Source organism: Vicia villosa, linkage group LG1 (assembly GCF_029867415.1).
Source record: "Vicia villosa cultivar HV-30 ecotype Madison, WI linkage group LG1, Vvil1.0, whole genome shotgun sequence".
In the NCBI taxonomy this organism is placed as follows: Eukaryota; Viridiplantae; Streptophyta; class Magnoliopsida; order Fabales; family Fabaceae; genus Vicia; species Vicia villosa.
In genome coordinates this window covers 129922520-129939866 of record NC_081180.1, presented here as the reverse complement: position 1 = coordinate 129939866, position 17347 = coordinate 129922520, and the positions used below count along the sequence as shown (strand labels likewise).

The following is a 17347-nucleotide window of genomic DNA, read 5'->3' as shown; positions in this document are numbered from 1 at the left end:
CTTAAAAGCGGAGTTTTGAGATCTTGTGGTATGATTAACCATAATTTTCAATTTTCCCGTCTGTTCTGTCATATATGCACAAAATTGGCTTTCAAACACTATTGGGAAGATTTTACTATGACCTTCTAGTCACTTGACATAAACTTCAACCGTTGTGCCAGTTCCTCTCCATACTGGTTCAACTAATAACTGCCAGTTCTCTTGGTTATAACCAAAACTCTTTTAACAAAAATTAATATTAATTAACAATATACTTGTTATCCTTTTATTCAACCAGTTAGTTTTAGAATTCCAATTTGAACAAAACTACACAATTTGGTGTCTGCAGTCATAATCCAATGCGATTGCAACCACAACCATTATTATCACAATCGCAATCAAAATGTTACTGCTGTTGTGGCGGGGTTCATAATTTAGATCAATAATACAGTGTTTTATTTTTTATGGAAAAAAGTGTAAAAGACTTAAATCTTAAACAAACTGTGAATAATGCACATTTGCAATTTAGAAAACTATTATTATAAGCTAGAAAAAAGGCATACAACCACTTTAAATGTTTAGCAAATTTCTTAATAACAGGCTTACCAGAATGAAACTAAGAAGCAAATTTCTTAATAACAGGCTTAAGCATAGTGATTGTAATCAATCAACCATTTTTGAAATCAAACATAAATTACTAAACATTAAATAACTTATAAAAAAACTCTAACTCGTGATCCCATCTACAAGCTTCACACGATTCAATGTCATCATCTTCATCGTCAAATAACAACCATTTACCTTTCTTCACTCTCCATCCCTTGCAAGTATCCTTTGAATCGCATAGAGGAGTTTGATTGCGTGCCAATAAGCCATTATTTCTCCATAAAGAACTTGTTAAATATTGAACCTTCTTTCTTGTTATCATAATACATTTCGACATCCTCAAAGAACGCATATGCTTAAGTCCTTCTTTTCTTGATTCGTAATCTTTTGAACACAACAGGATCATACCATAGATGTATATGGCTTCCTTATGACCCTTTTGAGCCGTTGTTTTTAGTCTCTTAAGGCCACCGATATTTCCATTTGGATAACTAAAATATTTGAGAAATCCTTCTCTAAACAAGCTTTCTATATTTCCACTTTCCTTGCAACGCGCTAAAAAATATAATTCTTTCTTGTTAGGAAACCATTGAATCAAGGGAAATTGATTTAGCGAAACTTTTTGTAACACGTAGTTTTCTTCCTCGACTTTTAGAAAATCTCGACAGCACAATTTCATGCTGTAAAGATCAACAAAAGATTGAGAGGTTACACTTATAAGCATGTCAAGTAACAAATCTCTTGGAAGTGATTGTATGGAAGATGAAGAAGGTAATGCATGTTGTTTTTTGTTGCTTTTTTTCTTGAATGATATAGTTGGTGCCATTTGAGTTTTCAAGAATATTGAATTCTTGGACTCAAATACTTGAAAATTTCTAATCTATTTTTCTTAGTTACTAGTACCCGTTTAAGCTTTTTTTTTTCTTTCTCTAAAATACTTATCAAAAGATAATCTGGCTACTTTTTATACACAAATTTAAACTAACTTTTCTTGTTTTTACCAAATCTTAGATACATTCTATTTCAACAAATTTAAATAAAATCTCATTTGATTTGATTTGGTTTGACTCATAGATTTTATCAATAACAGATAGTACTATGTTACTGTTTGTTATTATTACTTATTTGAGAGAGAAAAAACCCAGTTATTTAATAACAAAATTATCTTTAAATAATAAGACATAAACATGTAATTCAAAGTTACCTACCTACACGTACTTTAAAATAGAAAAAAAAAAAATTGGAGAAGTGCTATATAGCACCATTAATGTTTTCACGAATTCCAACGAATCATTAATTTACTGCTGAAATTAAATAAATGGAAGAAAGAGAGGTTAAAAGTTATGTTATTATATATCAACTCTTTAATGCTATAATTAAATACATGAGAGAGAGATTAAATTCTTTACTATTATAAACTATTCGTAGCATATTTCGTGATTGTTAGTCTTCGTACCAAGAAGCATTTTCCTTTAATTAATGATTGATTTAAGTAATAAATTCGTCAATTTTTTTTTGACAGAAAATAAATTCGTCAATTTAAAACACTTCTTATACTACACATATTTTAAGGAGAAAATTAATCTATTCTAGTAATTTTAAATACTATATTATAATAAGGCACATTTAAAGCTGAATCTAATAAAATCTCCCAATTTTGTCTCCGATTCTTTCTTCTTCTTCTTTTTTAAAATTTTAAATAATTTTATTATAATATTATACATTTTATTTAAAGGAAATTACGAATTTTTAAAAAAATTCAAAAAAAATTGATTTAAATAAATTTCAAAAAAATTATTTTAGGTATTTTATTATTTTACTATAACTTTTTTGAATATTAATTATTTTTTAAATATCACTTAAATTTGAAATCATTTAAAATATTTTTTCATAAAAAATATTTTATTTTGACAATGTATTAATCTTCAGTATTGTATATTTATATTATAAACTAGTAACAAACCCGTGCATATGCACGGGTTCTGTTCGGTTACGCGAATTTGGATACATCATTTATTTTAAATAAAAATGTCAAAAAAGAAACAAAAATTTAGATAAATAATTGATTATTTCATATATAAAAATATTTATATCAATAATAAATTTTTGTCCGTGTACCATTTTTGGATTAAAAATATTTAATCATATATATCATTTCTCGTATATAAAAATATTTAAATCAATAATAGATTTTTTTCTCGTCTACAGACTTCATTTTTGTTTAGGTATCATTTACAAAAATATTTGGATCAATAGTAAATTTCGTATATAAAAATATTTAGATCAATAATAAAATTTTTCCCGTATTCCATTTTTAAATAAAAAATATTTGGGTCATAAATACCATTTTTTGTAAATAATAGATTTTCTTTTCCATATACAAATATTATTTTTGTTTAGGTATCATTTACAAAAAAAATATTTGGATCAATATTAAATTTGATTGGTTAAAAAAAATATATATTTGGATCAATATTAAACTTTCGTATATTAAAATATTTAGATCAATAATATATTTTTTACCATTTTTTGATTAAAAATATTTGATCATAAATACAATTTTTGTATATAAAAATATTTAGGTCAATAATAGATTTTTACCCGTATACAGACATCATTTTTGTATATAAAAATATTTACATCAATAGTAAATTTTGTATATAAAAATATTTACATCAATATTAGAATTTTTCCCATATACCATTTTTGAATAAAAAATATTTGGATTATAAATAAAAATTTTCGTATATAATAATACAAATATTATTTTTATTTAGGTATCATCTACAAAAATATTTGGATCAATATTAAATTTTCGTATAAAAAAATATTTAGATCAATAATAGATTTTTTACCGTATACCATTTTTGGATCAAAAATATTTGATCATAAATACCATTTCTCGTATATAAAAATATTTAGATCAATAATAGATTTTTTTTCCGTATACAAACCTCATTTTTGTTTAGCATTTACAAAAATATTTGGATCAATAGTAAATTTCGTATATAAAAATATTTAGATCAATAGTAGATTATTTTCCTGTATATCATTTTGGAATAAAAATATTTGGATCATAAATACCATTTTTCGTAAATAATAAGTTTTTTTCCATATACAAATATTATTTTTGTTTAGGTGTCATTTACAAAAATATTTGGATTAATATCAAATTTTCGTATATAAAAATATTTAAATCAATAATAGATTTTTTTGGCCTATTCCATTTTTGAATAAAAAATATTTGGATCATAAATAACATTTTTCGCATGTAAAAATATATAGATTAAAAATAGATTTTTTTCCCGTATACAAACTTCATTTCTGTTTAGGTATCATTTACAAAAATATTTTGATCAATAGTAAATTTCGTATATAAAAATATTTAGATCAATAATAGATTTTTTTCCCAATATAATTTTTGAATAAAAAATATTTGGATTATAAATATCATTTTTCGTAAATAATAGATTTTTTTCGTATATAAATATTATTTTTATTTAGGTATAATTTACGAAAATATTTAGATTAATATTAAATTTTCGTATATAAAAATATTTAGATCAATAATTGATTTTTTGAATAAATTTTTCCCGTATATCACTTTTGACTAAAAAATATTTTGATCATAAATACCATCTTTCGTATATAAAAAAATATATATCAATAATAATTTTTTTTTGGAACAAAGAAGTGAGAAAGTGATGAAAGAGAAAAAAATAGAGAATAAAGAGATATATGATAAGTTTGATAAAATATAAGAGTTGTATTATTTTAATAATAAAATTAAGAACTTTACGGTACAAAGACCAAAAAACCATAATTTTAATGTGGTGGCAAAAAATCAAATAAGGGTATTTTAGACTTTTCCACAGCCATTAATTTTCTTATATTATAGATTAATATTTTAAATTATAGGAAATAAATTAATATTTTTAATATTTTAAAAATTATTTTTATAAAAATTATTTTTAAAAATAAAAATAAAATCTATTTTTTTTAATGTTAAAATAAATCGATCCGTAAAACACGTCTTATTACTTGGAGAGGTATCTATAGCGTGTTAATATGATTGCTTATATTAGATATAATATATGGAAGAAAATAATAATACTAATATTTTTAGTAATTGGTGAATTTAAAAAGAAGCTATTTTGTATTGTTTTTATTTATAATATATGGAAGAAAATAATAATACTAATATTTTTAGTATTTGGTGAATTTAGAAAGAAGATATTTTGTATTGTTTTATTTTGGTAAGGTAGATATATTAAAAGGAGTAATATGGGTACTCCAACCATGTACAAAAGGAGGGAAAGAAACGGCCAAAAAGAAAATTACAAATCAATAAGAACTTAGACTAAAAAATGCAAAGGATCTTTGCAGAAATTATAAAAGTTGATATTGGTATGAGTAATATCTCCACCGTAGACCATTTCCAAGCCGTAATCTTGATTTTCCAAATCAAATCTGACAAATTACAAACTTCGTTCTTGTAAATCACCGCATTTCGAGTAGTCCAAATGCTCCAACAAACAACTAGCCAGATAAAAACTTCCTTACCAGTTCAACTTTTTTATTTCTGAAGTAAACAATCCAAAAAGCAAAGTTATGTCCTAAAGTTAACCCATGCTCAACTTCAATGCCAAACCAAATTTCAATTTCCTCCCAAACACGTTTCGCAATTGAACAAAGAATCAGAATATGGTTTAAAGATTCTTCTATCACATTACAGAAGCAACAAGACATCTCCGACGGTAAAGACACGATACCTCTGACAAGAAGCGAATCTATTGTCGGTAACCTGTTCCAAAGATACCTCCAGCCAAAAGCTTTGATTCTAAACGGAATTGACGTCTTCCATAGATGTTCAAAATGATGTTTGTGAACCGCTTCTAAGACCATTTTGTTCTGCGCAGGCGGAACATGGACCAACTTATATCCGATGTTAGCTGCATAAACCTCCATTTTGTTGTTGTTCCAAATAACATAATGTTGTGAATTCAATGCCAAGAACAAAGTATAAAACAAGGAAGAATAAAGGACAATGAAGAAGAGGAACACAAGAATTGGTTATAACTGTTATTCTTTCACTTTCTCTTAAAACAAGATTACAAGTTTACAAGAATAACAAATAACCTCTCTCACCCTAAATTAGGATTTGCAGCTTAGCAATGATGAGAGACTAGTATGCTATTTATAATAAAACCTAACATACTAACTAATGGGCTTTTTCCACAAGGCCCATTACACAAGTCAACTTAATAAACAAGCTAACTTAACAAATTAGGGTTTAAACACTAAAACCTAATTTAACATGCTAACAACCCTAGCATCTTCGACACAAGCATGTGAACAACCTTCGACTTCATGCTTAACCCTGTCGAACCAAGAAGCAACCCTTCGGCCATACTAGAGTTCGATCCAAAATCTCACAAATCTCCACCTTGGATCTAACTCTACAACATCAAGGGAACAAACTAGCTTTCTTCATGCAGCTTTATCAACTGCATACAGTGGAAAAACTTGCAACTCGGCAATGTCTTGGTGATCATATCAGCAGCATTGTCTTCAGTCGAAACCTTCAGCACTTGGACTTCTCCACGCTCGATTACTCCTCTGACGAAATGCAGCCTCACATCAATGTGCTTAGTTCGCTCATGATAGGCTGAATTCTTCGACAGGTGTATTGCACTTTGACTATCACATTTAACAGTGATACCTCGACCTTGAAGTTTCAGCTCTTTCGCAAAACCTTCAAGCCACAATGCTTCTTTCACAGCTTCAGTTAATGCAATGTACTCCGCTTCAGTGGTTGATAGAGCAACAACCTTCTGAAGTGTTGCTTTCCAACTAATTGCTGTGCCAAACATAGTGAAAACATATCCAGAAATAGATTTCCTGGAATCCATACAACCTGCATAATCAGAGTCGACATATCCTTCGATTACTGTTTTACCATCTTCACCCAAGGCTCCACCATAAATTAGGACTCTATTCAGAGACCCATTTATGTACCTTAAAATCCACTTCAATGCTTGCCAGTGAGCCTTTCCAGGATTCGCCATGTACCTGCTTACAAGACTTACTGCGTATGCTATGTCGGGTCTAGTACAAACCATAGCATACATCAAAGAACCAACTATATTAGCATATGGGATGCTATTCATATAGGCTCTTTCGACATCAGTACTGGGACACTGATCAATACTCAGCTTGAATTGAGGGTTTGTTGGAGTCATAACTGGCTTCGAATTCGACATACCAAACTTTTCAAGAATCTTCCGTAGATATGCCTCTTGAGATAGGCATAACTTCCACTTCTTTCTATCTCTTCGAATGTCAATTCCAAGAATCCTGGAAGCAGCTCCCAGATCCTTCATATCGAACTCCTTATTGAGTTCAGCCTTCACCCTCATCACATCTTCGACACTGTTGCTTGCTATGAGAATATCATCCACATAAAGCAACAAAATAACAAATGAATTACCAGGTCGAAATTTGAAGTAAACGCAGTGGTCGAACTGACTTCTAATGAAACTTATGCGTGCCATGAACTTGTCGAATCTCCTATTCCACTGTCGAGGAGATTGTTTCAGACCATACAAAGATCTCTTTAACTTGCACACATAATCTTCCTTCCCCTTTTCGACATACCCTTCAGGTTGCCTCATCAGGATCGTTTCATCTAGATCACCATACAAGAACGCAGTCTTCACATCCATCTGTTCCAGTTCAAGATCGAACTGTGCCACCATGGCAAGCAACATTCGAATGGACCTATGCTTCACAACAGGAGAAAACACATCATTGAAGTCGACACCTTCTTTCTGAGTGAAACCCCTTGCAACTAACCTTGCCTTGTATCTTTTCGACGTCACTCCTTCAATTCCTTCCTTAACTTTGAAAATCCATTTACAGCTGACTAACCTTGCCCCAACAGGTTTCTTGATCAGTTCCCAAGTATGATTATCATGAAGAGATTTCATCTCATCATCCATGGCCTTCAGCCATTCAGTCTTATTCCGACTCCTCATAACTTCCTTATAGTCTCTAGGTTCTTCGTCTAGAACCTCACTTGCAGAGATTAAGGCATAAGCTATAAGATCTGCATATCCAAGTCTCTGAGGTGGCTTGATGACTCTTCTCGACCTATCTCTCGACAATAGGTAGTCATCGTCAGTTTCCTCAACTTCAGCATCTTCTGCTTCTTCTTCGACTTCATCTGGGATATGCAATTCAGCATCAACATGCTCCACCTCAACAGGAATCTCTACCTGTTCCAGCTCTTCGTCAGATGTTTCTGTACTTCGACCAACATCATTAGTTTTCTTAAAAGCCATTTCAACTTCATTGAAAACTACATCTCGACTGGTGATACACCTCCTGTGACCTGGCTCTAGGCACCATAGCCTATAAGCTTTGACTCCTTCAGGGTATCCCATGAACATGCATTTCAGAGCTCTAGGTTCGACCTTGTCTTGCCTAATGTGAGCATAGGCTACGCATCCAAATACTCTCAGTTTGTCGAGATCTGGTGGATGTCCCGACCAAACTTCTTCAGGTGTCTTCATATCTAACGCTGTCGAAGGACATCTGTTTATCAGATATGTTGCTGTCAAAACAGCCTCAGCCCAGAACACCTTTGTTAACCCCGCACTAGTCAACATGCATCTGACTCTCTCCAAAATAGTTCGATTAAACCTTTCAGCCAAACCATTTTGCTGTGGAGTACCTGCAGTAGTTCTATGCCTTGCAATACCAGAGGCAGCACAAAAACTGTCGAATGCCTCATTGCAAAATTCAAGGCCATTGTCGGTTCTCAACCTCTTGACCTTTCTGCCAGTCTGATTTTCAACCAGAGTCTTCCAACTTTTGAAATTCTCAAAAGTTTCATCCTTAGTCTTCTGGATGAATACCCATAATTTTCTGGAATAATCATCTACTATGGATAGAAAATACCTTGCTCCTGAATGTGATGGACACCTTGCAGGCCCCCAAAGATCAGCATGGATGTAATCAAGGGATCCATGTGTTCTTTGTTTGCCTTTATTGAACTTCACTCTGCAAGATTTTCCAAGTACACAGGGTTCACAAAACTTCATCTTTTCGATTTTGTCTCCACCAAGCAGATTTTGTTTCCCTAATTCGACCAGACCCCTTTCACTGACATGGCCCAATCTCATGTGCCAGATTTCTGTCTTCGACAAAGGTTTCGTGGATACAACATTTGTCGAACCACTTACAACTTCAGCCTCAAGGGTATACAAGCCTTGTTTCTTCACGCCTCTCAAGACTTCCTTCGAACCCTTCATGACTCTTAGGATACTTTTCTCTCCTTGGAAAACATATCCTTTCTTGTCGAATTCACCAAGAGAAAGCAGATTTCTCTTCAAATCAGGAACATACCTGACTTCAGTCAACAACCTTATTGACTCATCATGGAGCTTGAATCTAACAGATCCAATACCTGCAATCTTGCAAGCCTTGTTGTTTCCCAGCAATACTGATCCACCATCTTGATCACATAATTCCTCGAACAAGTCTTTGTTTGGAGTCATGTGCCAAGTGCACCCTGAATCCATAATCCACTCTCTTCTCGAGTCACTGCTTGAAACTACAAGAACATCAGATGATTCAAAATCATCTTGAACAATGGCTGCATTGCCATTATCCTTACCTCCATGATCTTTCAGGCGTTCAGGGCACACCTTTCTTGTGTGACCCTCCTTCTTACAATGATAGCATCGAATGCCAGATGCTTCGCCACTGTAAGACTTCGACTGGCTTTTGCCCTTCTTGTCGAACTTACCATTCTTTCGTAAGAGTTTTCCTTTAACGGCCAAACCTTCGCCAACAGTCGAAGGTTTATGCTCCTTTCGTTCATTCAAGTCCTTAGAGTACAAGGCTGATTGAACTTCTTCAAACGTCAGGGACTCCCTTCCATACAAGAGAGTTTCTTTGAAGTGGGCATGTGATCGAGGCAAAGAACACAATAGTAACAGCGCTTGATCTTCATCATCGATCTTCACATCAATATTTTCAAGATCAAGAATCAGCTTGTTGAACATATCCAACTGCTCAGCCAATACTTTGTCTTCAATCATCTTGAATGAATACAAAGCTTGCTTCAGGTAGAGTCGATTTACCAGCGATTTGGTCATATACAAACTTTCAAGTTTCACCCATAACCCTGATGCCGTCGTCTCCTTTGATACCTGTCGGAGAACCTTATCACCAAGGCTCAACAGAATTGCGCTGTGTGCTTTCTCGATCATAGTTGTCTTCTCCGCTGCCGTTAATGCAGCATTCATGGCTGCCTCTCCCTTCAACGCTTCCAAACAACCCTGCTGAACCAGTAGGGCTTTCATCTTCAAGCGCCACAGACCGAAATCATTCACTCCGGTGAACTTTTCAATCTCATACTTTGTTGAAGGCATCTTCTCCACGCTCACCGCACCAATTTGTTGTGAATTCAATGCCAAGAACAAAGTATAAAACAAGGAAGAATAAAGGACAATGAAGAAGAGGAACACAAGAATTGGTTATAACTGTTATTCTTGTAAACTTGTAATCTTGTTTTAAGAGAAAGTGAAAGAATAACAGTTATAACCAATTCTTGTGTTCCTCTTCTTCATTGTCCTTTATTCTTCCTTGTTTTATACTTTGTTCTTGGCATTGAATTCACAACACATAATCCTGCACATTACAATCCAATACAGTATTCAGCAGAACCATCCTTAAGTTTACCTTAGCTGAGTTGACGACGGGATCATGTGAAATTGGAATTCCAAATTCCCCCCAAGTCCAACAGTTGCCGTATCTACTTCCAGCATCTGCTACGCTACAGCCTTTTGAATTACTCAAAGCATAAAGAGTGGGAAACATTGTTTTCAGATTCTTATATTTGATCAACACCGCGTTCCAAAAAGATGTGCTAGCGCCGTTACATACTACGAAATTGCACCTATTCAGAAAATCCTCGCCAAAATATGTAACACCCCGAATTTAATTAATTATTTAATTAAATTATTAAGGATTTAATCATTGGATTTAGAAGAAGTTGAGAATTTATCGGAGTAGTTGGATTTGACGGTATTATTTGTTAAGAAGTGTGTTTGAATTATTGAGTTAAAGTTAGATTTTAGTCGGTTAAATTGGAGGAATAATATTAAGAATAATATTATTTATTTATTTATTTGACTATCTTATTTAATTAATTGAGTTGGATTGTGGTGTGGTGTGGTTGTAGGAAGCAATTGAGGGGTGTAAGAAATAGGCCCATTAAGGAATAATAGAATTATTATTATTATTTGAGTTAATTGGAAAATAGGGGTTTTGGAAGTTGTTGGAGAATAGATCGTGAAACAGAGTTGCAGACAAAGAGGAACGAGGTGTTGGCGGAGGAGGAGCTGATCGTGGATTTCGGGGAAAAAGGACAAAGGCTTGCACTCGATCGGATTTTAGAGGCGATCTCCATATATAAGGTAAGCGTGGGGTTCGAATCTTATAACTGGGATTATGATAATTGGTATGTGGGATTGGAGTTATTGATTTTCCTACTGTGTTTGTGTTGAAATCTTAGTGTTTGATTCTGAATAAAAATTTTGACCGTCGTTGTTGAAATTGTATTGATATTGATCCGGTAGTCCGGTATAGCGTCACTTCATTTATGTGTAAATATATTCGGTGTAGCGTTTCATCCATATATGTATTGGCTAATTATTATATTTATGTATATAACATATATTCACGGTAGCGTTTCGTTATTATTATATGACTCGGTACTTTAGCGGCTGGGAATATCATGCATTGCCATATCTATTCTGTTTTGCTAGATGAAACCAATTTTTCATGTACTGTACCGTCAATTAAGAAAACCAGTTTTAATATCTCTAGTTCTAGTTGCTAATATATAAATAATTGATTAGTATAAATTAATATAATATAATATTAATAATAATTTACTAGTATAATATTAATAAGAGTTTTGAGTTAGAGATGAATATTTGGCTTATTGTCTAACTTAAGTTATTTTTAATACTGTTAGAGTTGTCAATAGGGTTGTTAGAGTTGTCAATAGTATTGTCAGAGTTGCTTTCGAGTGATTTAGAGTTAAATCGGATGAGCCGTAGAATTAAAATTAAAGTTATTTGACCCTTTAGAGTTGTTTTATTATTATTTGAGTCAGACCATTAGTCAATTAGGTTCATAGGAGTTACTCCTATATGTAAGAGTTTCAGTAGAGTATAGTAGAGTATTATTGAGCACTTTAGAGTTGTAAAGATTAATATAGAGTTGTTTAGAGTTCCTTGAAAACTCTGTCGAGTTATAATTATATGTTATTATAATTTGTCACGAGTTAATAATATAGAATAAATTAATAAAAATGTTTGTAGAGATGTTTTGAACTTATAAAAATGTGAATTTGCAGGTGAAGTGGAACTATGATGATTTGTCCCGGTTTATGGACATTATTAAGTAGTAGTGACGGCAGTTAATGAAAACAGTACCGGTTAGTCACAATAGTAAATTTAAGCGGTATAATTAATTAACTGGAATTAGATGGAAATTGACGGGGTAGTTCGTATAAATTAGTAGGTACCTTGGTTGATTTTGTATTGTTATAATTAGGTCGAATAGGTTGAATTGCAGGTACAATTGGGTAAGTTGATTTCGTTCGATCTATGAACATTGTTGATTATAGGTCCTATGACCAATGTTGAATTGTATGTGTTGTTGTTGATTAAGTTGTAGGTCAAACGACCAATGTTGGATTACGTTGATGCAATTTGTTGCATGATTAAGTTGTTGTTTCGTTGTTTGTTGTTCTGGTTGTCGTTGTGGTTGATGTTGCATGGCATACATTGCATTGTTTAAGTTGGCCTCGATGGCACCTGTTTAAGTTGGCCTTGATGGCACCACGTTGAAGGCTTATGCCTTGTTGAAATGCCTCGATAACCTGACATCTGTTTAAGTTGGGAGTTCTGCTCCAAATGGTACCACGTGGATTTGCATAGTTGTGTCGCATTTTGAGTCGTTGTGAAGTTAATGTTGTTATGAGTTGCTGTTGATATAAGTTGTGTTGGTTTGAGTTGCGAAATAATTATTGTAATTATTGTGATAATTGTTGTTGCTGATGGATGTTATAATTGTTGTTACAAATTGTTGCTAAAGTTGTTGTTATAACTGTTGTTGCTATAGTATTATTATAACCGTTATTTGAAAGTGGTGATGATTATATGATTCCTGTCTAATATATTAATTATCATACTTTTGTTTATATTTTTCGATATCTCACCCCTTTTGAATGATGTTTCTTCTACAAATGGGAAACGAACAGGTACTCAAGATAGCGGTGGAAGTTTGAAGTGATTTTATGAAGTCTTTAGTTGTCGTTAGTCGAGTTGGTGTCTTGCTCTGATACGTAGCACTCGGGATGGGATTATGATTGTATTTGTTGTTTTGTTGTTGTATTATTATTATAGCTATTGAAATTCAAGTTGAATAATAAGAAGTGATTTACCGTTGTTTTAAGTTGTTTTTAGTTAAATAAAAGTTGATGAATAATTATAAGTTGAAGTTTGATCTAGTTGAATAAAATTGTGTATGAATTATAATTTTAAAATTTGTAGATGTCGAATGCTATGTATCAAATATCAAAAGAAATACATGACTATTTATTGTTTTATGTTGAAATGTGACATCCTGTTTTATTGTTTGAAATTTTCCGCACTCTGATTTTAATATAATTGTTGGGTAGAAAATGGGGTGTTACATTAGTGGTATCAGAGCAGGTCGGTCTATCCGGCCAGTGTTGTCTAATATTGTTTATTCCTCTGTACGCGACAAGTGTGTGAGGCACTGTCAGTACTTGTTGCTTTCTAGTTGTTTGTTGCAGGTGTTGGTTTGAAATAAGTGAGGGAGAGGCTTGTCTCCCGGACGTGTTGTTAGTATGTAGAAGTCGGTTCAAGATGATGTTAATTGTGAGAGTGTAAACGTTATTGAAGCGATGTTGTTGCGAACCGGAGAGATTATGGACTCATGAATTTCGTATCAGTCGAGTTTGAGATGTGCGTAGATTATGGATGATGAATTGATTGAGAATGAGAAATTATTCCAATGGGAATGATAGTTGATGGATTAATTCGGTAGATGGTATGTCTTGAGTATAGTTGAATTAAAGTCGGGTTATTTTCGTATTTGGATGACAAGAAAGGATGTTGGTAGATCTTGGAAGCAAGAGAGAGAGGGGGGATGGAACTTATGTTATCAATCTCAAATTCTGATTTTTGCAATTATGGAGCAACTGTCAGAAAAAGGAGCATAACTTTTTACTCGTGATTCTGATTGAAGCAATTATGGACTTTTTGGAAAGCTTACGAAATTCTCTACAGTTTGCATATAAGATTTGTCTTCAGGAAGTTTGTGAAGAGGGAGAAAAGTGTGTTTTAATATTTGAGTCTGATGCTGACTTTTTGGAAAATTCTGCATATGAAAATTCTGAACCAGTCCCATTGCAAGGATGATAACTTTTTATTCGTAACTGGGATGTGGGTGATTCTTGAAGTTCTGGAATCTACACGAAATTCCCTTCATTTTGGAATATAACTTTATGCTTAGGAGGTCTGTATTGGAAGAAATAATTGTTTTTGAAGTTGGGTGATTCTTGCTGAAAATTGAAAAGGTGAAGAAGAATGTAAAATATTGATAAGGAATGAAAGGTAATATTTGTAAGAATGCGACGGTGACGGAAAATGCATAGAGGTGCAATTTATATTGAATGAGAATGATTATAGTGGCGAATTGTTGTAGATCTTGTTTTGGATTATTAGTAAGTAATTATAAGAGTTGTGGAAGTTGTTGGGAATGCGAAGAATAGGATTTCAAGGATAAGAAATGTTGAAGAAAGCATAAAGGAATTTTGATGGGGTATTATCACAGGATGTGTAGTAGTATGTAGCTGCAAGACGTTGGTGTTAACGTGTACGGATGATTTTGGAAATTGTTGAAGTATGGTACTTTTAGTAAGTATAAGTTTAGAGGAACACTATTGTAGTTAGTAATGGTGGTTATACTCCATTATGATTGTCGGATATCTATTGACAAATTGAGGACTTGATCACCCTTAATCTCTTTTTAATAGTAGACGGAATTGTATTGGATGTTATGTACGTATCTTGCTATCTTAATGATGTTCAAAGTGATAGATGCTAAAGAAAGTATGAAACTTGGTTGAAGCTTGCGAACCGTATAAGTGATAGGAACTTCGATAAGGACGGTGAATTAAGATGGGTGATCAGAGTGGCGCAGTTGAAGCGGGATATGACGTTGAGAGTGGTTGTGTTGCATAGATTTTCGAGGACGAAAATATCCTAAGTGGGGGAGAGTTGTAACACCCCGAATTTAATTAATTATTTAATTAAATTATTAAGGATTTAATCATTGGATTTAGAAGAAGTTGAGAATTTATCGGAGTAGTTGGATTTGACGGTATTATTTGTTAAGAAGCGTGTTTGAATTATTGAGTTAAAGTTAGATTTTAGTCGGTTAAATCAGAGGAATAATATTAAGAATAATATTATTTATTTATTTATTTGACTATCTTATTTAATTAATTGAGTTGGATTGTGGTGTGGTGTGGTTGTAGGAAGCAATTGAGGGGTGTAAGAAATAAGCCCATTAAGGAATAATAGAATTATTATTATTATTTGAGTTAATTGGAAAATAGGGGTTTTGGAAGTTGTTGGAGAATAGATCGTGAAACAGAGTTGAAGACAAATAGGAACGAGGTTTTGGCAGAGGAGGAACTGATCGTGGATTTCGGGGAAAAAGGACAAAGGCTTGCACTCGATCGGATTTTAGAGGCGATCTCCATATATAAGGTAAGGGTGGGGTTTGAATCTTATAACTGGGATTATGATAATTGGTATGTGGGATTGGAGTTATTGATTTTCCTACTGTGTTTGTGTTGAAATCTTAGTGTTTGATTCTGAATAAAAATTTTGACCGTCGTTGTTGAAATTGTATTGATATTGATCCGGTAGTCCGGTATAGCGTCACTTCATTTATGTGTAAATATATTCGGTGTAGCGTTTCATCGATATATGTATTGGCTAATTATTATATTTATGTATATAACATATATTCACGGTAGCGTTTCGTTATTATTATATGACTCGGTACTTTAGCGGCTGGGAATATCATGCATTGCCATATCTATTCTGTTTTGCTAGATGAAACCAATTTTTCATGTACTGTACCGTCAATTAAGAAAACCAGTTTTAATATCTCTAGTTCTAGTTGCTAATATATAAATAATTGATTAGTATAAATTAATATAATATAATATAATAATAATAATAATAATAATAATAATAATAATAATAATAATAATAATAATAATAATAATAATAATAATAATAATAATTTACTAGTGTAATATTAATAAGAGTTTTGAGTTAGAGATGAATATTTGGCTTATTGTCTAACTTAAGTTATTTTTAATCCTGTTAGAGTTATCAATAGGGTTGTTAGAGTTGTGGATTTAGAGTTAAATCGGATGAGCCGTAGAATTAAAATTAAAGGTATTTGACCCTTTAGAGTTGTTTTATTATTATTTGAGTCAGACCATTAGTCAATTAGGTTCATAGGAGTTACTCCTATATGTAAGAGTTTCAGTAGAGTATAGTAGAGTATTATTGAGCCCTTTAGAGTTGTAAAGATTAATATAGAGTTGTTTAGAGTTCCTTGAAAACTCTGTCGAGTTATAATTATAAGTTATTATAATTTGTCACGAGTTAATAATATAGAATAAATTAATAAAAATGTTTGTAGAGATGTTTTGAATTTATAAAAATGTGAATTTGCAGGTGAAGTGAAACTATGATGATTTGTCCCGGTTTATGGACATTATTAAGTAGTAGTGACGGCAGTTAATGAAAACAGTACCGGTTAGTCACAATAGTAAATTTAAGCGGTATAATTAATTAATTGGAATTAGTTGGAAATTGACGGGGTAGTTCGTATAAATTAGTAGGTACCTTGGTTGATTTTGTATTGTTATAATTACGTCGAATAGGTTGAATTGCAGGTACAATTGTGTAAGTTGATTTCACCCGATCTATGAACATTGTTGATTATAGGTCCTATGACCAATGTTGAATTGTATGTGTTGTTGTTGATTAAGTTGTAGGTCAAACGACCAATGTTGGATTACGTTGATGCAATTTGTTGCATGATTAAGTTGTTGTTTCATTGTTTGTTGTTCTGGTTGTCGTTGTGGTTGATGTTGCATGGCATACATTGCATTGTTTAAGTTGGCCTCGATGGCACCTGTTTAAGTTGGCCTTGATGGCACCACGTTGAAGGCTTATGCCTTGTTGAAATGCCTCGATAACCTGGCATCTGTTTAAGTTGGAAGTTCTGCTCCAAATGGTACCACATGCATTTGCATAGTTGTGTCGCATTTTGAGTCGTTGTGAAGTTAATGTTGTTATGAGTTGCTGTTGATATAAGTTGTGTTGGTTTGAGTTGCGAAATAATTATTGTAATTATTGTGATAATTGTTGTTGCTGATGGATGTTATAATTGTTGTTACAAATTGTTGCTAAAGTTGTTGTTATAACTGTTGTTGCTATAGTATTATTATAACCATTGTTTGAAAGTGGTGATGATTATATGATTCCTGTCTAATATATTAATTATCATACTTTTTTTATATTTTTCGATATCTCACCCCTTCTGAATGATGTTTCTCCTA

The 17347-nt window shown here is 32.4% G+C and overlaps 1 protein-coding gene across 1 annotated transcript; it reads right to left on the bottom strand.

Annotated features, from left to right (window-relative positions):
* Positions 1 to 676: 676 nt before the first annotated feature.
* LOC131653955 (putative F-box protein At1g67623) lies at positions 677 to 1411 on the bottom strand. Its single transcript, XM_058924311.1, has one exon. It carries the CDS (start codon positions 1409 to 1411, stop codon positions 677 to 679), a length of 735 nt encoding a protein of 244 aa, XP_058780294.1.
* Between the last annotated feature and the right edge of the window lie 15936 nt (positions 1412 to 17347).